General features: G+C 49.1%; 1 protein-coding gene across 12 annotated transcripts in view; it reads left to right on the forward strand.

The window, feature by feature from the left end:
* Positions 1-18251: 18251 nt before the first annotated feature.
* LOC146194797 (uncharacterized) overlaps positions 18252-22843 on the forward strand; it is a 31336-nt gene continuing 26744 nt past the window's right edge. For 11 of the 12 annotated variants that reach the window (XM_084597553.1, XM_084597554.1, XM_084597557.1 and 8 more), the window contains exons 1-4: positions 18252-18681; positions 19112-19168; positions 20592-20645; positions 21110-21239. In XM_084597553.1, the coding sequence (XP_084453679.1) occupies positions 18310-18681; positions 19112-19168; positions 20592-20645; positions 21110-21239 (613 nt within the window). In that variant the 5' untranslated portion in view covers positions 18252-18309. The remainder of the gene's footprint in view (positions 18682-19111; positions 19169-20591; positions 20646-21109; positions 21240-22843) is intronic. The other variant, XM_084597558.1, reaches the window with a different exon arrangement.

The following is a 22843-nucleotide window of genomic DNA, read 5'->3' on the forward strand; positions in this document are numbered from 1 at the left end:
GGCGCTGAGAAGACTTGGATGCCTGAAACGCACTCTAAAACACGGCACTAAACAATGCAAGCTGACCGCTTATAAAACACTTATCAGACCCATTCTCGAGTATGCATCCCCAGTGTGGTCGCCTCCATTTCATAAACATCACTAAAATAGAATCTGTTCAAAGAAAGGCCATCAGATTCATTTACAGCCACTACGACCGCATGTTTTCACCGTCATCTCAAGCGCGTGCATTATCACTGGAGCCACTGTCGTTCTGTTGCACGTGTGACCGCCTAATCATGCTGCATAAAATTGTATGCGGATCAATTGCTAACATTGAAACGCCTATTCTAGAGCACTGTAGCACGGGTTACCCGACGGGCTCACCCACTGAACATAGTTCTTTTCACTCCAGTTTTAGATTGCTTTAAATTTTCTTTTTTTCCACAGACGATTGAATTGTGGAATAATTTAGATGGTTCTCTGCGTTTACTGCCAACTAACCAATTTCAGAAAGAACTGCCTAATCACGTTACCTGATATTGTATTGAAATGATGTATACCCCACTCCTGCTATATGTCTCTAACAAGAGAGACAGCAGTATTTGTAAATAAATAAATAAATATAATTGGGACTATCTGCAAGTGAGGCATTAGGTCTGTTGTCGCGTTCTGTGACCATGCACAGTGCACACGAACAGCACTGACCAAGTGGTTAAAGAATTTCCCGAGTTGTTTCAGGGCATCGGCTGCCTAGCACGCTCTTAATACGTGGTTCTGCGCGAGGATGCAACACCGGTAGTCCAGCGGAGTGCCACTGCCGGTGGAGCAGACGACGCGCACGCCCGTGCGCTTCGAAATGCATTTGCTGCATATGCTCATTGTCAGGTGCCTTGTACATGCGATGCCGCTCTTTAGTCTTTGATTTCAGTTTAGTCGTAATATTGAATTCGCAGCCAAGTTGTTGGCATAACCAAGGATACGATTTTTTTTTTTCGTGAGCGAAGTTTTGCGCGCATGCCCCTGAGCCGATGTAGAAACGAAGCTGCTTTTTATACCCTATTATCCTGCTGAAGCTACCGCCGTGCTGTATTGTAATGAAGACTTCTGAGGATTTTGTGCAAACGATTGCGCTTGCATGGAGGACTGTACTAGACGCACATTCTAGGCTCCAAGGACCATGTGTGCAAGCAATAGAGCGCTGTCGCCGGCGTTTTCATTCACGCTATAGTTTCATCTTAACTTCTTCGGACGTTTAGCTAAGTTATAACACGTATGTAGAACTAGAAACTTTCGGATGCATGCACAATCAAAGCACGAAAGATGGGAACCCGAGCCCTTCAACTCGCACCGCGCTTCAGGCAAACTGCTGATAGGCATTCTTTGGTGCTTAGGAAGCCTAGTAGCCACTCATCAGAGTATGCCATCACTTTTGTTGACTTGTGTTTTGCAACCTCTGAAACATATTTTAACAGTCGGCTGTTAGTTGAGAGGAAGGGCACTAACATTTCTTTCAAACTCTGTCCTTGAAAGGTGTTCCTTTTCATTTTTCATTTCACCTAGAGCTTTTACCAGCTTGGCCACCTTGTCCTTCGTACGACAAACTGCTCGAGACTTAGAAGTCTGTTTCTTAATTTTTTTCTTCTTCTTGACAGGGCGTTCTGAGTTAACTTTTGCAAGTATTTGCAGGCTATATGCAAGCTGCATCAAAAATATTGGTACAGTTCGTCGCAAATTAAGTAACGCCCATTGTAGGAGGGAAAGGTCTTGGTAATAGGCTTCAATCCGCTGCCAGGACACAAGCTGAGTTTCGCAATGTCCTGCAGAAAATTAATTACCTCTTCTGTCGACTTTACAGCTATCTCCTTGACTTTGTTTCCTCGAATGCACACAGCAGCATTCATGGCAGCTTCACCTGTATCACTGCGATGGAACAGAACTCGCCGATTTGCGTAGATTGCCTCCGGAGATTCGTCCTCGCTTGAGTGGCACTATGCGAATGTTAATTGCTCAACATCAGAAATATCGACATTTGTCCCCAGTGGCGGTGGCATGCAGCTTTCTGCATTCCTGGGGCAGGTTCGCGTCACACGATCCACCACCGCTGTATTCTTCAACTGGCTCCACTGATGCTTCAGGATCAGTGCGCTTTTTTCTTTCTGTGCAGGTCTCCCTGCTGACTGTTTTTGCTCGTACAAGTGATCCTTTCTCTTGAGAGGCAGGGGTTTCAACAAGTATTTTGAAGTGTCAGGAAACAGCATTGAGATGGTATCCTTCGTGAGTTGCGTAACATCCCGGGGAATCTAAATTACCTTTACCTGTCTTAAAACTTCGCTCAATAAAGCACGGTTTGAGGTGTCGCTCACAAACGTCGACACTATAGCTTGTTCGTGTTACAGTAATGTGAGGGCAACCCCGATCCGGATCCTCCGATATTTATATCAACGTCCAGGATTTCCTGTCTGCAACTCACAAATAATGAGGAAGATATTCACCCCTTGTGGGTTTGCCCGCCACTGAAGCCGACAATATCGACAGGGCCTTATCATCGTTCTCTCTTGAACTTTATTAGAACACAGCCAACCTATTTTCTTCCATTTATTACGCCTTTTAATTTTCGTTTTACATATTCCTTTATGCCCTAGCTGAGGCAATAAACAATGTTATTGGCTTTTCCGCCGCGCTTGATGTTGCGCTCCCACTCTTGCCTCTTCCCTGCGTCTTTCGGTGTCCTGAAGAGAGAGCATTTCACCTTGCACGAGCGCTACCCGCTCTTGCACCCGGGCAAGAAACACGTGCTATCACGCTTACCCCGTTTTCTGGACATGACGCGATCACACATCCATAAAAAAGGCACACTTGCACGCATGCTAGCTAATTTGCGCGCATTCCGGCTCGCGAGCGAAAAGAAGTGCACGTGGTGCACGAGCCCAATTGCCACGGCACCAACGGATCAGCGCGGCGCAGACTCGCAGTACGGCTGGTACGGCACAACCGCCACAGCACCACGTACACAATGCGACCACGCTCCGAATGCGTGCAGCGCCCCCTGCGCTTTCATCCGGGAAGTGGCCAACCGGTTCCATAGGGAACCCCGCTCGGACGGCAGACTAGCAAATACTTCTAGTTACTAGCTACCTCTGCAAGAAGAGCTGGATCGGATGGAGTGAGCTGGCATTGTGGCCAAAGTCAGCAAGCCCACTGATTGGGTGAGTCCGTTTGATGCAGCAAGAAAAAAGGATGGCAAACTGTGCATATGTATTGACCCCAGGCGAATTAACGAGTGTCTAAAGCGAGAACATTATCAAATGCCTAAACGAGATAACATTGAGGCTGAGCTTGCCGGGGCTGCCTTTTTCTCTCGCACCGACGCACATTCGGGGTTCCGTACCAGATCCCCTTAGATGAGGCTACATCAAAGGTATGCACAATCGGAACACCCTTTGGGCGTAACCATTTCTTGCGACTTCCATTCGGCATTGCTTCGGCACCTGAGGTTTTCCAGAGAAATGAAATATGGCTCTGTGGCTAAAGGTACGTCTGACGGACCCGATCAATGGTCTTAAAGATATGTCCGACGGACCCGGCGCATTTTTTTTGTTTTGGGGGATACGTCGGACAGATCCGGGAAATATTTTTCTGGGTGACGGAGGACGGACCTGATCAGTGGGGTCCAGGTTTACGTCCGACGGACCCGATGCATTTTATTCCAGAATACGCAAAGTAGATGGATGGGCCTTTTAGACTTGGGATACGTCGGAAAAGCCGGATGTGTAGTTGTAGGGTTGTAGCGTTGTTAGGCCCTAACGTTGTAGTGGTTGCTTGGTTGTAGCAGCAATTGAATTGGTAGCAATAGCGAAATGTAGCCAAATCAAAGTTGATATGAGGTGTGCGAGCTCCATGGAGGAAGGAAACAGCTTAGGAGACTAAGGAGAGGCCCTTACCATTCCCAATGCATTGGAGAATGAATGAATGAAAACTTTATTTCCACCGAAAAGGAGCCCTTCATCTCCCGCCCCCGGCACGCAGGCCGGGGAGCGGGTCAGGAGAGCCCCGCAGGCTGAGGTCAGGTGAGGTTACGAGCACTCTTCACGGCCTCAGCCGCCAGGCGGGTCGCGTGCCGCTGAACGGTGGGATCAAGTGTAGCGGAAACGACGTCAAAATTGAGGGTTAGCAAAGTCGGGAGGGTATTTTTGCCGAACGCACAATCACGTGACACAAAAGTGACGTAGAGCTATACGTCACTTCTGCGTGTCCTGTCGACATATTTTTTTTTTTTTATTCTACTGGGGCAGTGAGAAAAGCGCTTGGCCGTCGGAGCGCGGCTTCGAGCTGGCGGAGGGAGAGCATCTAGCCGTCCGCAGACTTTCTTCTGTATTTTTTTTTCCCTCTTAGTAGGGAGAGGTTGAAAGGAGGGGCAGGTAAAGCCCCTCAATAAAGGGGTTGGCAGGCTAGCCAACGTAGACAGCGTGGTTTCAAACGACTGACAGCTTGGAGCTGCCCTCGGTAAAGCAGTATGCACGCTTGCTTCCTTTCTTCTTTTTCGCTAGCTGTGAGGTATGGGCTGCTGGTTTGGCTTGAGAGGCAGCGGAGGCAGTGCTGAAGATTTGCTGTCGTTTACTTGGCTCAATCAGCCGCTTTTGCACCTTAAAAGTTATGCCTCAATTATGTACATAAAATAACTATATATATATATATATATATATATATTATTACGACGTTTATTTACACAGATGGTAGGATACGCTGGAGATTAGCACACCACAGTGGACAGACCCAGCTTCCTCGTCCTCTTCTCCTTATTCCGCCAAACCTCATCTTCCTTCAATAAGGACCGCGGGAAGTGCATGACACTGGTGGACAAAGAATGGCCATTCGTGACTGAGATGATGCAGCGGGGAATCAGAATACTTTTCTTCGCGCAGTTGAGGGTGAGTGGTTCAACCACAGCGTCGAACGCATTACTGGCACAGCTGGAACTGACAACTCGTATAAACTCTGCTGACATTGCAGGAATGACTATGTCTTCCGAAACCGAAAGCGTGCTAGGATGGGTCCGCGAATTTTCACGCAAAGCAGATTCAATTCGAGTGCTCACAGAAATGTCTCCATTGCGAAAGTCGAGAGTGGCCCCACATTGCTCCAGAAAATCGAGTCCAAGAATTACGTCATGCGTTGATCGAGTAAGTACTGCGAATTCAGTTCGGAATGTGTGGCCGGCGATAACAAGATTCACGGAACAGACTCCAAGTGGGTTAAGCGGTTCGCCACCAACACCACATAATGTTGTCGTACTATCCCAAGCAAACATAATTTTACGACCAAGGCAGTTTTTAAAAGCGAGACTTATAATAGAAATAGTTGCACCTGTGTCCAACAACGCCATAGCACGTACACCGTCCACAAACACTTCAATTCGGTTCTTTAACATCGAAACGGGCAGAGGTATGAGTAAGCTAGAATCATTTGCGACCTCACCTCCATCGGCAGCACTCGCTAGTTTCCCGGAGGTGGCGAACGTCGTCGGGGAGAAGGGGATTGTCGTAGGCGCCGAGATGGTGGTGTCAGGCTACGGTCAGAGGCCGGTGATTCGTTTCGGTTCAGCACCATTCTGCGTTCTTGTCGGCTAGCTGTTGATCTGTACTCATTCCGGCCAGGTGTTCTTCTATATGAATCATCATTTTCAGCAGGAAGCCTTGTACGGGAGTTCACCCACTGTCGGCGATACTGCTGGTACGGACGACGGTTGCGGCAAAAGCGGGAAATGTGGCCGATCATCCCACAGGCATAACACACTGGCGGCTCACGTTCATTCGATGAATAAGGTTCATCGTCGCTTGTATTAAACGTTTCATGCTCTGGATGTGGTCGACGAGGAGGACGAGAGTGCTCGCTGTTGTAGGCGTTGATGTTGAGAGGCTGGGTGTTCGGGCGATGAGCAGCAGAGCATCGGGTGTCCGAAGGAGACGTAGCAGAGGGATCATAACAGGTAGAAGATGGGCTGTCAGACGAAGAGGTCCTCCTGTAGACGGGTGTGACGTGGCCCCCAATACCTTGATGCCTCCGAAGCTCTTCGCGGACGATCTGGCGAATTGTATCTGCTAGGCTTGTCGTTTCAGACACATCCACACTAGCGACAGTTGTCACATTAGGCAGCCGACCAAACTTCGGAATGATACGGCGTCGCTTCAAAGATTCAAACGTGCGGCAGTGTCGTCTTACATCAGCGGTGGTATTCAAATCGTCCTTGCAGATAAGAAAGTTGTACACGTCTTGCGCTATTCATTTCAGGAGATGACCCACTCTGTCTTCCTCAGTCATCCGAACATCAACTATTCTGCACAGCTTGAGGACTTCTTCTATGTAAGTTGTGCAGGTCTCCCCCGGTACTTGCGCTCGTTGAGCCAGAGTCTGTTCGGCGCTTTTTTTTTTTCGAGCATCGGCATCACCAAATCCCGCTCTCATTTCTTCCATGAAGCAATCCCAGGTGGTAAGAGATGCTTCATGATTGTCAAACCATGTTAGCGCAGTTTCTTCAAGAAAAAATACCGCATTCGCCAACTTGGTAGTCGCATCCCAGCGGTTGTATTTGCTCACCCGATTGCAGTGGATGAGCCAGTCATCCACGTCTTCCCCGGGCTTGCCATAGAAGTGCCGGGGTTCCCGATAAGGCTGTGCGGTGGTCGGATGAGCTGCTGGCGTGTGCTGCGTTGAACCATCTGCTTGCGCCATCTCCGTCCGAAGGGGGGGTAGCCCAGCAATTCTTCTGCTCCGGCGAAGTAGGAGAGGTTCCGTGGTGCTCTGTAGCCCGCAAACTCCACCACACTTGTTACGACGTTTATTTACACAGATGGTAGGATACGCTGGATATTAGCACACCACAGCGGACAGACCCAGCTTCCTCGTCCTCTTCTCCTTATTCCGCCAAACCTCATCTTCCTTCAATAAGGACCGCGGGAAGTGCGTGACAATATATATATATATATATATATATATATATATATATATATATATATATATATATATATATATATATATATATATATATATATATATAGTTATTTTATGTACATAATTGAGGCATATATATATATATATATATATATATATATATATATATATATATATATATATATGTAGTGACGTCTCCGCCAGCTAAGTAACATCTTGTATAATTTCACGGCTTAATTCCAAACATCAACGTTTACGCGCCGCAAGATGCTGTAAAGTTATTTGCTTTTTGCCACTAAAACTGCATGTGTGTGGGCGCGCGTGTGTGCAAATAACTCATGCGCAGGTACTCAATATATTTGAGGCCCCGCATAAGGTCAGTACTCTTGTACGTTTTCATTGTAGTGAGGAAGCAATCACAATCCCTGCAGCGCGCTGCGAATTAAAGGCGCACTGTCCACCCTCCAGTCGAAAATATTTTCTTCCCCGGTGACTGTGAGACTTCGCCCCTAGAACGCAAGGCCGCAAAATGCTTTTGAAAAGAGTAACTAATAACGCAGTTACAGCCACCGCAATCACCCGATTCTGTCATGCTTCTCTCCTTCCGTTCCCTCCCAAAGGTTTTTCACTCTCCTGCCCGAGGTCGTCTAGCCTCCGCAAGACAAATTCCCCTTCCTCCTCCGCGTTTGGCGGGAGGTGGGGCGTGGCACTCCGCGAGCGCGAAAAAAAAAAAAAAAAAAAAAAAAAACGGCCGAGGGAGCGCGCGCCGCTGGATTCAGTCTGGCCGTGGCGAGGGAAAAGCGTGCAGCGATTGCAGCGAGCGGTAGACACCCATCCTTCTCCCGTCAGTCAGCGAGACGGACCAATGGACGTCTTTCGCGGTACGTACGTCATTACTGTGGCCCGTCGGGCCAGCGCAGGAAACGGGGAAGCTGGCTTCCCAAAGGAGAGCATGAGAGAGCTTTGAATTGTATTTTCGATGCTTTGCGGCGCGCGTGTCAATGTAGCATTTTGCACAGACTATCTCTGGTACCTGATCGAAACACTGGGCTCCTTTGCTTAAAAGGGCCTTCCCTGGACAGTGGCCCTTTAAGAAGCAGACTCGCGACTCGAAGTCCCTGCGTCGCTTCGAATACCAGCTCTAACCCCGCCAGACCACAGGAAGAAAGAGAACGAAAGCAAAAGACTGCGAACGCACAAAATCTGCGCTCACGCATTCCCCCGGGGGAGTGAGTGAGTGAAAACTTTAGTGAATATTTCAAGGGTTTCGCGGTTGTGAAGTCTCCGTCGTCTTCTCTGGCGCTGGCGACTTGAGACTTCTCGTCAGCAAGGGTGGGCCCCTATTCCAAGCCCCCACTGAGTCGTGCTGCATCAGTCGCGTGCTGCACTAAGGCCCTTTGGGTCGCGAGCTCGCCGCTGGTGAGCCGACTCTCCCATTGCTCCGCACTCGGGTCTTCGTGTTGGTGGAATGCTTTGTTGCGTTCGCATTCCCACGTGATATGATAAAGTGTAGGTGTGGCATCGCACCAAGGGCAGGTGGCTCTGTATTGTGTCGGGAACATTTTATTAAGTATGTGTAGGTTAGGAAAGGAGTTGGTCTGTAATCTGCGCCAGCCGGTCGCTTCCTCCTTTGTTAGGGCTTTGTGTGGTGGTGGATATCTAATTCTAGCTACCCTATGCAAGTGCAAGATATCTGCGTATCCCCCCTCGCAAGCCTGTAGGCGGAGCTCCGGAGCATTTGACTGCCCTGCTCGGAATGCGTAACGTCGAGCTAGGCTGTCTGCTCTTTCGTTCCCCCCTATGCCCGTGTGGCCCGGGATCCAGATTAGGTTATGCCTGGGTTTCTCCTCGGCGGAGGTTGCCCCGCTGAGTATTTTAAGGGCTGTTCTGCTGATCCTGCCCCTCGTGTAGTTCCTGCACGTCTCCTTCAAGTTCGTCAGTATGTTGAGAGATCGGCCCGTTCTGTAGCCTTCTGCTGCCGCCAGCGCGACGGCAATTTCTTCGGCCTCCGCTGTGCCGGCGACCTTTGCCGTGGCCCACATGATCATGTTTCCTTCCTTGTTTACCACTACCGTCGCGGCTACGCGTTCTCTCTCGCGCGGATATACGGCAGCGTCCGTGTATATGGTGTTGTCTAACTGGGCTAGCGTTCTCTCAACGTACTCGGCCCTCGCTTTTCGTCTGTTTTCGTGAAGATTGGGGCCCATGTTTTTCGGCAATGGTCCCACGTTAATGGTTTTCCTAAAGTGGTCCAGTACGTCCGCGTATCTGTCTACCAGTCCGCTCGTGTCGCGACCCAACCTTCTTAGGAGCGCTCGTCCCGTGGGGGTGCCTCTGAGTCTCGTGATTTGCGTTCCCAGCAGAGCTTCGGCGAGCTCGCTGAAGCTGTTGCTGATGCCTGGCTGGAGCAACTTTTCGTTCGACGTGTGCTTGGGTAGGTGCAGAGCAGTCCTGTACGCCTTCCTGAGAATGATGTCGGCTTGCTCTCTTTCCGCCTTGGTCGTCGCGTGGTACGGCAGGGAGTGCGTGACTCGGCTGACAATTAGGCTGTTAACTAGCTTGAGAGCGTCTTCTTCTCTCATTCCATATCTCTTTTGGGAAACTCTGTTGATCATAAGGCCCACCTGCTCTGCCGCCTTACTCAGCAGGCTGATGGTGTGGCTGCATTTCCGGCTTCCTTGCAACCACATGCCCAGTATCTTTATCATGTTCTTTTCCGGGATGTTCTGTCCCTCGAGAACGACCTCCAGTGTCGCTTGGGTGGGATGCTTGCCGACCCTGAGGAGTTCCGACTTCTCCGTCGAGCATCTTAGGCCCCTCCCTCTGGTGTAAGTTTCTACGCAAGTTGCCGCTTCCTGTAGTTTTTCTTGCTTCTCCCCGAGTGATCCTTGGGTGACCCATATCGTGATGTCATCGGCGTACATCGCGTGTTGGATGCCCTGGATCTCCTTGAGCCGTCTTGCGTCCAATAATTGCCACGTTAAAGAGGACGGGCGATATGACGGATCCTTGGGGTGTGCCTTTGCACGGCGTGGGGAAGACGTCGCTTCTCAGTTCGCCCAGCCCCACGGTCGCCGTTCTGTCGCTCAGGAAAGGTCTGACGTAATCGTGCGTTCTCCTCCCTCAGTTGGTGTTGTTGATGCCTTCCATGATGGCCGCGTGGCTTACGTTGTCGAAAGCCCCCTTTATGTCGAGGGCCATGACGACGTCTTCGCCCGCCTTCGGCATCGCCTCGAGCACTTCCTCCTTGAGTTGGAGCAGCACGTCTTGCGTAGAGAGGTTGGCTCTGAACCCGTACATGCTGTCCGGGTACCATTGTTCGTTTTCCAGGTGCGACTGGATTCTTTTCGTGATCACTTTCTCGTACAGCTTGGCACGACGTTAGAGATATCGGCCTGAGGTTCTCGATCTGCAGCTTTTTGCCTGGTTTCGGAATCATCACGACGACGGCGTGTTTCCACTCCGCCGGCACTCTTCCCTCTTGCCAGAGCTTGTTGAGGTAGGTCGTAAGCTGATCTATCGCCTCGTCACTGAGGTTCCTTATTAGCGAGTTCCGGATCTTGTCCGCCCCCGCCGCCGTGTTCTTCGTGGCCGATCTTATCGCCTCGACGACCTCCTCTCTCGTGATGGGTCGGTCCATGGCCGGGTTCTCCTCGCCACGGTATTCCTCTCGGTAGCTCTCGACCTGATCTTTGCCGTAGCACTTGATCCGGACCTCTTCGAGTAGTTGTTTGTCCGTGCCTTCGTATTGGTGCACCAGCCTCTGTATCGACTTGCTGCCTTCGGATTTGTTTTTGATCGGGTCCATGAGGGCCTTGAGGATCTGCCACGTTCTGGCTGTGCCGAGGGTGCCGTTCAGCGTGTTGCTGAATTGCTGCCACCCCTGCCTGGCCAGCTGCGTCGCGTACTGCTCCGTTTGCTTGGTTATATCGGCAATTTTCCTCTTTAGCTTCCTGCTGAGTTTTTGTCTCTTCCACCGCTTGGTGAGCCCGCGTCTCGCCTCCCATAGCTTGAAGAGCCGCTTGTCCACCTCCGGCGTTTGTTCCGTTCTGTCTGCTTCTTTCGTGTATAGGTCTTGGATTCGTCTGAGTTGTTGGCTCCACTCTTCCGCAGAACCGATGTCGCCCTCGAGCTGCTTGCAGTGCGCTCTGAAGGCATCCCAGTCCGTCAGCCGAGCCGTGCCAATCTTCCTCCTGACGTTGTCCGCCACTGTGCAGATCCTTATTATGTGGTGGTCGCTTCCAAGGTTCTCGAGTAGGTTTTCCCACTCCGCTTGTTTGGCGCCCCTTATGAAGGTTTGGTCGGGGCTCGTGTCTGGACTGACGCTGTTCCCCTGCCTAGTCGGTTGATTCTCGTCGGTTAGCAGCTCGCATCCTACGTTCTCTGCCGCCGTGCAGATGCCGCGCCCCTTTTTGTCCTCTCTGTTATAGCCCCATCTCGGACTCTTGGCGTTAAAATCGCCCGCTATGATTAAGGTGTTTTGTCCCGCCAACTTTTTCGCCTCCGCAAAGAGCCTAATAAAGTTCCCATTTGTTTGCTTGGGTGGGCTGTATAGATTTACGATATAGGTGCTTTTGGAATTTGTTTTCTTTTTGGGAATTATCTCTGTAATTACGTGTTCGACCTGGGTGTCCTCTATTTCTTTGTGTGCTATGGCTACTACTTGTTTGCTTATGAGGGTCGCAGTGCGTCCGCTTTCCTGACACGTGTATAACCCCTGAGTGTTGCGGTGTTGTTTGTTTCTTGTAACATAATTACATCCGGTGGGGTTCCTCTGGTGTATATGAATTGCTGCAGGAGGCCTTGCTTACGCTTGTACCCCCTGCAGTTCCATTGCCAAAGTTCTAGTTGTCGGTGGCGTTCTGCCATGTTTTGTTATTGTTGTTTGTGTTGGGGGTCTCTGCGCCGAACCTGCGTTCGTTGTATAGTCTGTCTCTGGCGTCGTTGGTGGTTCTTTGCGTGGTGTTGTTTTTAACATAGGTTCTAAAGTTCTGTTCTTGCAGGGCAAACTTTTGTTGTGTCTGTTGCAGTTCACTTTGCATTTGCTGCATCTGTCCCTGTAGAGTCATTATGAGGTTTTTTATATCATCAATTGGGTTTCCTCCTTCGTGGTTTTGTTGCGCCATGTCCATCGCCTGAGGTGGTGGAGTCGGCGTTCTAGCCGGCGAATAACCCGCCCTCATTTCTGGTTTCTCTCTGATAATGTCGTTTAGTTGTTTCTTTAGTTGCCTCGCTTCCTCGCGACTTTGCTCTAGTTCGCGCCTGAGGCTCGTAATCTCTTCTAATAGTTGTTTGTCCTGTGTGGTTTGTATGTTGTTAGTGTTAGAGTGCGGAGCAAAAAGTGATTTGGGAGGGCCGTCTCCCCAGCTCACCTTAACACCTCCGCCGCTCTTCTTCTTTTTCTGTTGCCACGGCTGCTGCTTTTGCTGCGGCTGTTGCTTGCCGGCGTTGTCCAGGGGTGGGTAGGACCCGTCCCGGTTGGACCCTTGGCTCTGGCTCCGACTGCTTCCGCGGCTGCTCCGGCCCGGGTCCTGGCTCTCGTCCCGGAACCATCTTGGTCTTTTCCCGCGGCTGCGGCCTCGGCTGCGCCGCTGCTGCTGCTGGGGTCCCCACCTCAGCTCGCTCGCTGACTTGAGGCGTTGTTTGCAGTCTCTCGTGCCCACCGCGTGATCGCCGCCGCACAGCAGGCACTTGGGTGTGCATTGGTGCCCTGCCTCCGGATTCTGGCATCCGCACTGCCTGCAGGTCCTGGATTTCGGGTTCGGGCAGACGTCCATTCGGTGCCCCTGTTGGCCGCAGGCGTAGCACACCTGCCTCCGGGAACCTCACCGGAAGAACTCAAGACTAACCTCAGAGTCCGCACGCAAGGCGTGAAGATCCTGGCAGCCAGAATGCTCGGGAAATCCAGCACGGCCGTCATCACCTTCGACGGCCCCATTCTCCCGAAGCAGGTGCTGTACTACGGCGGGGAGATGTGGTGCTACCCGTACCCCCGGGGGAGGAAAATTCTGTTACTGCTTGGAGCCATGGGGGAGGTGAGAAGACTGTGTTGGTGGAGGAGCCATGGCGTGGACAACTGCCGCGAGCGCTTTCTCTCACAAGGAAAAAAAAAAAAAGAAAGACCCCGCGAGATACGCGTATGTGACGTGTAGGCTACGTCACCTGTGTGTCACGTGATTGCGCATCGTCGGTCTGCAAAAACATCCTCCCAGCCAGGCCGGGCCATTATCAACGGCGACGCTGTTGCTATGAAAACTCGGGCCACTAGCAACAGCGTTGCTAAGAGCCATAGGTACTGATTTATTTATAGGAAGGGAAAGGCGCGGTAACTGTCTCACGTTTTCTGTGGACACCGCAACCGCGTCATAAGGGAAGGGAGGAAGATGGGAGTGAAAGTGGAAAGAGAGAAAGAGGAGCCGTAGTGGAGGGTTACGGAGGAATTTCGACCACCTGGGAATCTTTAACGTGCGCTGACATCGCACAGCACACGGACGCCTCTTCGTTTCGCCTCCATCGAAACGCAGCCGCCGAGGTCGGGTTCGAACCCGGGTACTCCGGCACAGTAGTTGGGCGTCTTACCACTGCACCACCCCGGCGGGGCGGGCCATAAAGAAAAAACATTTATTTATAGGAAGGGAAAGGCGCGGTAACTGTCTCTTGATTTCTGTGGACACCGCAACCGCGCCGTAAGGGAGGAAGATGGGAGTGAAAGTGGATAGAGAGAAAGAGGAGCCGTAGTGGAGGGCTACGGAGTGATTTCGACCACCTGGGGATCTTTAACGTGCGCTGACATCGCACAACACACGACGCCTCTTCGTTTCGCCTCCATCGAAACGCAGCCGCCGAGGTCGGGTTCGAACCCGGGTACTCCAGCACAGTGGTCGGGCGTCTTACCACTGCACCACCCCGGCGGGGCCGGGGCGGGCCATAGGTACGTGAGCGTCGCGGAGAAAGAGAATGTGGAGGGAAAGGAGGAGGAGAGACGTTGCAGCGTCCGGTCGCGGCGCGGCCGTACCGGCTTCAAAAAAATGACATCAGCTAGGGCCCCTCCTAATTAAGTTCTTTCTTTGCTCCATGGCGAGCTCCAAGGGATAATGTTTTTGCTGGTCCTCGATGCTCAATCACGTGACACAGGGGTGACGTAGCCCGCGTACGCGCGTACCGAAAAGATACAGCTGTCACATATACTATTTACTTCATGAGGTATACTGGGAAGCTGCCATTCATGATCTGAGAGCTAGTACCTGCCAAATGTACTCCAAATCAATATTATTTTTCTAATTATTTGACTTCCATCGAAGAGACAGGCGGTTGCTATATCTGTACTTATAAGACATATTTCCTAACCACTTCCAGGTCCTTAATTGCTACCTAGTGTAAACTCCTACTTGCTATCCTAGCCTGTTAAGTGTTACTTTCATTTTCTCCATATAAAATTTTAGTCCTATTGCTTTACCTTGCCTGTCTAAATTCGTCCCCTGAGTTACTTCGCAAGGCACCATTATCAATGAATCACAGGTTACTGAGGTACAGTATAAAGTTCACATTACAGTTCGCCTTAACGCTGTCGTGCTGCAGCTAAATGGCACAAGAAAAATCGAGTGATGCTTGCATGCGTATACACATACATATATTACTGGCTAGAGCACCGTCACTGTGAAAGGAACTTACCTTTGGGTGACGCATCGAACTCTCGTGAAGTCCGCACAGATATATACTTTCCGTTGTCAGCCGAGATCTCACCGACCTTTTACTATCTTCTTCGCATTTCAGGTATCAATGTCAGTAGCCTCCCTCCTTATGTATCTCGCTGAGGTAGCGTCGCAAAATGAGCTCCTGACGTTCAGGAGCGTCACTCGATCGCGAGGAAACAGTGGAATGGATAGAGAAGATCGAGAAGCGCGCGTGCGGATCGACGGCCGAAAGGAACGCGCGGAGCGCGCTTTTTTTATGGTATGTATTTTTTGCCGACGGCATGACGTCACTGATCACGTGAAAAGCGGAGGCCCCGCCGGCCCCGCCCCTAGACCGATTTGGTGTGAATGTAGCATCACCCCCCTACACTCTGTAACTCTACCGCACAACACCGCACTCTACCTTACGCTAGACCCGCTAGACCACTGAATGCGCGCTGCAATTTGTGCTTCCGTGCGCTCCGGTCACAGCCAAGCTGGCCAAGCGCGGACGCCAGCACCTAGTAGCCTCATTAACTCTCATTCCACAATCGACATTCCACAAATAACTCTCATTCCACAATCGACTATTGTCTGATGTCCCACAAGCTGTATGACAGGTTAGTAGGTATGGAAAAGACAGAGGAATTTGGCCAGAATAAGGAAGTGATAATCTTAGGGGATATGAATGCCCATATGGAATTTTTTGATGGAGCTACCGATACGACAGGCAAAATGTTAGGAACATTTTGTGAAACTCAGGATCTCATAATAGTTAATTCAGAGATAAAGTGTGAGGGAAAAATAACATGGGAAAGAAATAACTCTCATTCCACAATCGGCTATTGTCTGATGTCCCACAAGCTGTATGACAGGTTAGTAGGTATGGAAATTGATGAAGAAGGGGCGAAGAGCTTAGGAAGCGATCACAAAAGAACTAAACTCCAATTTGGCGGGACAGCGGCCGCAACAAAAATGCAGGTATGTGAAAGCAACCAGAAACTCAATAATATGCAGTTGGAAAAAGGGTCAAAGCGCATTGAGGACATAGTAAACCAACAACCAAATAGAGAATGGACATACGATGACCTAGTAGAAGTATTTAAAAGAGAGCTAAAAAAGGGCAAGATTAGAAGAGGAAAGAGAAAATATAAACCAAAAAGCTGGTGGGATGCTGAAGTTAAAGCAGCCATAACGAGGCGTCAAGAGGCATCCAGAGAGCACAGATTAGCAAAGAAGAGGGGAGCCACACCAAGGGAAGTAGAATCCAAATGGGAGGAGTACCTTGAGAGAAAAAGGGAGGCGTCAACCTTAATCCAAATCAAAATAGGAAAAGCTGGGTCCAGTGGATGATGGACATACGTAAAAAAGATAAAAATGCTGCAAAGAGGTTTTGGAACCACATAAGGCTACAAGCAAAAAAGACGGAAGGGGTCCAACACTCATTGACCACACAGGAAGGAAAAAGAGTGGAGGGAGAGGAAGCACAGGAATATGTTAGGCGCACAATAGAAACAGCCTTTGCCAGTCTGGAAGTGAATGCCGCAGAAGAAATGGAGAATAATGAGGACCACAGGGACGAGGAGCAAGAATACAAGGAGATGACAGCAAGAGAATGGGAAAGAATAGAACGGACGGTCCCCTTGGGAACAGCGACAGGACCCATACCCATGGGATTGATTACCAGATTAGGACAAAAAAGCAAAGTAAAATTGCGACAGTTGATTGAACAAACAATAAAGGGCGGTCAAGTACCAAAAGATTGGAAATTAAGCAGGATGAGACTAATATACAAAGGCAAGTGAAGCAGAGATAACATAAAGTCCTATCGGCCAATCACAGTCACATCAGTTATATACAGGGTAGCAATGCAGTTAGTAAAAGTAATGATTGAGGAATGGACAGAAGGAGGGAATATCCTCGGAGAACTACAAAATGGTTTCCGCAAGGACAGAAGACTAGAGGATAATTTATTTGTGGTTACCCAGTGTATAGAAACAGCAGCTGCAAGTCAGAGACCATTATGGATAGCGTTTTTAGATATTAAAGGGGCATATGACAGTGTAGATCAGAAAAAACTGTGGGACCAGTTGAAGGAATATGGCCTGAATAAAAACCTGGTTCAGTTCATACAAGAAGTGTATGCAGATAATGAGGCAGTGATAGTATGGGAGACTGAAACAACAAAACCAGCAAAAATAAAAAGGGGGCTTAGGCAAGGGTGCCCACTGTCACCGCTGCTTTTCAGGATATACATGAGCCAAATGGAAAGGCGCCTGGAGGAAAGTAATATGGGATTCGATGCAAGCTATATGCAGGGAGGACAGAAAGTAACACAAGTTCTACCAGGATTGATGTACGCGGATGACATTGTACTGCTGGCAGATAAGAGGGATGGGTTGCAGGAGCTGCTTAAGATCTGTGGAGAAGAGGGCGAAAAGCTGGGACTGCAATTTAGCAGCGAAAAATCACGTATAATGGTATTTAATGATGAAAGGGGGGACGTGCTGGAAATACAAGGCACCAAGGTTGAACATGTGGAGAGCTATAAAGACCTGGGCATATGGATCAATGAAGGAAAAAATTACCTAGAAAAGCATGAAAGAATTACGATAGACAAAGGGAAAAGGAGTTCGGATATTATGAAACACAGGCCCTCTGGAATTATAACAGGTATGAGGTTGTTAGAGGGGTATGGAAGGGCGTTATGGTACCAGGACTCACTTTTGGAAATGCAGTCCTGTGCATGAAATCAGAAGTACAGTCAGGCCTTGAGATCAGACAGAGAAAGGTAGATAGATTGGCATTGGGAGCACATGGCAACACACCTAATGAAGGAGTCCAGGGAGATATGGGCTGGGCATCATTTGAGGTTAGAGAGGCAATTAGCAAACTAAAATATGATCAGAGACTAACCGAAATGGAGGAATCAAGGTGGGCACGAAAAATGTACAAGCACCTCTTCATGAAAAGCCTGAATACGAAATGGACTAACACAACCCGAAAGCTCAGATTTAAGTACCTAGAGTTTGGAGATACACCGCAGCAAAACAGCAGCATTGAAAAGCAGGTAAAGGAGGCAGAAAGGAAAATGTGGGAGGAAATAATGCAAGGAAAATCAGCATTGGGTATGTATAGAACTCGAAAACAGGATATAAAGAAAGAAAGTTTATTCGACAACTCACGAAGGAGCTCATTGCTGTTTGAGGCTAGGACAGGGACCCTCAGAACAAAAACGTACAGGAAAAAATTTCAGGAAGTAGATATATTATGCGCGGCGTGCGGAACTGAGGAGGAAACAACGGAACATGTTGTTCTAAGGTGCCAAAAACTTCGTCCTGCCCTTCCCGCGGAAAAAGCGGCAGATCTGGAGAGAGCGCTGGGATTTGCTGGGGAAGATGAACGAATGGATGAGGAACGCGTTCTGATAACAAAAGAGAGGTTAGAGGATTGGTGGAAAAAGTCAAGAGACTAAAGAGAGGAAAAAAAGGGAGGGGGGCAGATACGGCCGAATTAGAAGCTAAAAATGGGGAAGAGATAAATAAATTTCTTTTAATTTTTTTGGTTAGGCGGCGCAAGCTGCCGTCCGATACAAAGGGCAGAGCCACTATCATCCATCCATCCATCCATCCATCCATCCATCCATCTGCGCCATCGATGTTTTTTGTTTTGTTTTTATCGGCAGCAGTTAGCGCCGTTTAACTAGATGGAGCCTGCTATAATGAAATCGTCCGGATTGTGCAACGTTGTGGGCTGTCCGAACAGCCGTGCTGTGTCACAGCGGAACTGCACCGTTACCGACGGGGTGGCTTACCATAAGCTGCCGCCGGATGAGCCACGGCGCACTGCTTGGTTGAGTGCGGTGCCGCTGCGGAAACGGAGAGGTGTTGCACCTTTGTATGCAAAGGTGTGCTGTCTTCATTTCCGCAATGAAGATTATATATACGATCCGTCCATAAGAAACGCTCTCGGGATTCCGCGGATGCGTCGACAGCTATTACGAGGCGCGGTTCCTTCCATACTGCCCGGAACAAGCTCGCAGCAGCCTTCACTGGAGCGCGTCGACGACATCAATTCTGTGAGTAAATCTTACCTCTTCGTGGTCACTTTTCTTGACACATCAAAGTGATAGCACTTTGATGGAGCGGCTTACCGGCTAGGCTTCCTCTGCTAGGTATTCGTCTCTTTCATGACATGATGCGCGACCTGACATAAATGTTCCTGAAATGAGACTCACCTCTTGGTTTTAGACATGCACATTTAGAAGTGTGGGAACAAGTTTTAACCCGTTTCTGGCTACAGCTGCTAAGCTGACTGCATCATCAGTGAAATAAGGTGGCGGCAGAGAGCTTACAGTTTGCCCCTTAATTTTGTTTGCATCTTCATTGAGTGCCTGTTGATGCTCTCTTTGTTGTCCTTGTTTATTGATCTTTTAAGCACGTCGTCGGCTTGTCGCATGATGCTTATAGTTTACTGCGCTTTTAATTCTGGGCTCCATTGGCTTCCAGGACAACGCTTACACAGCAGATAATGGAACTTACACATCCTCTCAAGGAAATAAGGAGGTAAGCTCTACCCCGCACTCTTCATCCCTGTGCCTGTCAAACTGTGCTAAGTTGTCACACTATAGAATAGGGGGTATTCACTGACATGCCGTGCATGGTGCATTGTGGCTAATTGTAGCACAGTTGGCCATTTTTGTAGGACAAGTTGTTGGGGTAATTAGTGTTGGTCCATGGTTAACAGCGCTTCGACATACGGACAGAGTAAAGAACACAGAAAAGCGCCTGTGTCACCTTTTCGGTGTTCTTTACTTTGTCAGTGTGTTTAAGCACTGTTAACCATGGGCCATTTTTGTGTCCACCAAAAGAACAGGGCAAACATATGTATAATGCTGTCGTGCGGTTTCACAAGCAGTGGCCTCCGCAGCTATCGTAGCTATCGTATACTGTAATAGCCGTATACAGCGCAAGCAGCGGAAGCTCAAAAGCTGCGTGAAAGACCTCGGCCTTTTTATGGTTGCGAAAGTGGATACGAACGACTCTGGTCAAACGAAACAACTCTCAACCATGTCGGCATCAACGGAAGGTGGGAATCAAATCTATGTGAACAATGGGTTGGCTGAAATCTTCAGGATGTGTCCTGGCCGCCAGCTGTTGCCACGATCCAAGGACGACTGTTCTTCAGTCATTTGCACATCGTATTCTAGGTAAAAGAGCAACATAGCAATGTACGTGACAGTATGCTTCATTGTTTTGCAGCCATGCACATGCAGTGCACCGCCAACACCCCGCGTGTTTTGCAGCAATAAAAGTCTCGAAAAGAGGGCTCGACAAACAGTGAGGGTGACTAAGTTGCGTGTGCAATAAAGTTAACTAGTAGAGGCTTTTAACTAATTCATAAATGAAGCGTGTTGTGCTTCTCTCAGCTGAATCACTGAATCCTTGCAGCTCAAATTTCACTCAGAAATGGCATCTGGCAGTGAAAACATTTTCTTACCAAATTTGTTTGAGGTACTTGCCTCATTCGACTTGGTTTTGTCAAAACTACACTAAATTTGAAAAGTTTTGTTTGTGCATCACAAAAAATAATTTCGAGCCCGCGATACAACAAGGTGGTGATACCAATGCCTTCACTGTAACAGCAGCTTCTTTTGCTCTGTTGCCGCCACAGATGATGCAAACATCCGACTTTTCTGATCGAATCAGGCAAGAACCTCAAACAAGTTTTGTATACAGAATCAAAATGCCATTTCTATGCGAAATTTGAACTGCAAGAATTCAGCAGTATTGCTGGGAGAAGCATTCTACAGCATGCATGTAATTGTGCAACATGCGGGTTCGTCTGCATCATGCCACGGATTTTTAATCCAGCCGCTTGTAATGAGCTGTATTTTTCAAGTGATCTTCCGGCTTTCAGTTCGTTTCCTGTGACAAAGCCAACTTGGAGCACGAGAAACTCATGAGTGTCACACATATTTATGCGCAGGCGGCCGCAAGTCGACTCTTGCAGTACACTCGCGCATATCGACTGCAAACGTGGGTCAGTGCCACACAGTGTCATTTTTTTTTATTCTCCGGTCTCTGTCCGCATCGCCTAGACTTTCCAGGCAGTTCGAACTCTCATTCATGGTTGCAGTTTAATTTTCATTATATTAGTGCTCACATGAGGTTGAGTGACAGAAAACGGACGCGCAAGAGTAGCTGAGGCGCCGACTGCATCTGTGAGAACAGGACGCAAAAATTGCATCAGCTGTGCACTGATGTCAGCTTTGACATCACGTGAATACCTCCTAAATGCTGCAGCATTTTTGCATCTCGCTAACTGTGGTTTCTAGTTGATAATGTAGCCAGCATGCTTTATCGCGAACGTGACGATGTAAGCTTCAGGATGCCCCTTCATTCATTTACATGTGTTTTGTTTGGTCGCTCGTGCTACATTACAAAATTGTGGATGCCATGAATGTAGCTAAACAACCAAATCAGAGTGTTACTCAACTGTCACAGGGCTCATCAAGGGCTGTCACAAGCTTGGCTGCAGAGATGGATGTACCACAAAGAACTGCTTCAGAAGTGTGCAGTTGCAGTGCTATGCATGGCATAGCTGTGCAGGTTTGCTTGCCTGACCGGAATGCAGGTACGCCCAGTCATATCACTTTGTGCCTTGCATGCATTCTGGCTCTCATTGCTAGTTAAAATTTTCCTCACTTCTTCTTCTTTATTAGAAATATAAGGGAGACAGTAGTGTGCCTTCTGTACTGCATTTGGTACTTATACTTCCCTATGCTGCCTGGCATATGTGTAAGTGGCAAGAATAGGTCTCATCAAAAGTTAAGAAACAGAGAATGGAGAGGTAGAATGGTAAAGGCAAAGTAAAGTAAATGCATGTATATATGGATCAAGGGTAGAACGAGGGGAAGGTTGCTACACAGTATGAGAGAACCGAACAAGGGTTGAGGGGGAGCCTCGGTTCACAATCGACACTTTGACAAGGCGACTTGTTTTCATATGTCGACATGCGCAAGTATCCACGACAAGAATACTTTTGAAAAGCTAATATGTTATTACGCACTTGACTAGTCGCAGCAAAAGTATAAGTTTCATTACCATTAAATGCTCACAGATGAAAAAGCAAATTTGAATTGCTTCCCCAAAACAATGCAGTTATTCTATTTTTCTAACTCCCACGCATCAACAGAAACACGCTGGTGACAACTTCCATAAGGATATTAGGTTCTAAGATGACATCATTATAGGAACAACTGAGATCAAAAGTAAATAAGTTAAATTTTGCCTTGATTTGGGGGCACAAAGATAAAAGCTTTGCTGGCAGAGAGAGCAGTGGAAAGTATAACACAATAAAAGTGTTTGCTATGAAATAACTCTCCCCAAGGAATGCACTGCATTTTTAAATGTGATGTACAGTCTCTCAAGAATACACACCCAAAGGAGTTTGTCTCCAAGCCCTATAGGCACCGTGCAGGAGTAACTCGCGCCCCGATGCGAGCGCTTCTTGCGGCGGGAATATCTTTGTAGTGGCCGGTGCGCCTGGCTGCGCTGCGGAGACGCGGTGGATCTGCTGTGCGTGATTCGCATTCGCCGCTTGTTCTTTCTATTCGTGACATTCTATGGTCAAAAATGAATTGCTGGGTTGAAGTCTGTGGGGTTTAAAGGGGGACTGTCTTCCTCCCCGCTGCTACTCCGCAGGTGCAGCGTCCTAGCTAGCGACCCGCGGAGGGGAACAAAGGGACAAAGGACGGGGGCGACACAGTGTTACTACTCCAATGCTATTTATTGCACTTGCAAATAATACAGAGCATGCCGGCTAGCTATACATCAACAAGGTTTTCCTTGGAAGGGCAAGGCTACGTAAGAAGGGCTTTTGACTCACCGGCTGGGGAATGGGAGTGCGATTTTGGCGGCGGACATCTGAACGCGCCGTGAATATGGCGGCTGGGATCTCCCGTGCGCGCCGCATTCTTCGGACGAAGCCATACCACGGCGTTTGCCGCGGGAGGCGGCGATAGCGTGTGGTATTTACCGGTCGCTTCGCCGTTGGGAACCAGAAGATGGGCGGTCGTGCACAACGGGTCCTCCCGTGTGCACAGCGTGCTCCGTGCCTGCTATCCCCCGGCATTTGCCGGGAGAGGCAGCGGGACACGACCGCTCTCGTTGCCGGCTGGATCCAGAATCTTTCTCTCGTCTTCTCGCGGGAACCCGCGTAGACGTCTTCGTCGCGCA

Source organism: Amblyomma maculatum, chromosome 3, assembly GCF_055883805.1.
Source record: "Amblyomma maculatum isolate TAMU_Amacu chromosome 3, ASM5588380v1, whole genome shotgun sequence".
Taxonomy (NCBI): Eukaryota; Metazoa; Arthropoda; class Arachnida; order Ixodida; family Ixodidae; genus Amblyomma; species Amblyomma maculatum.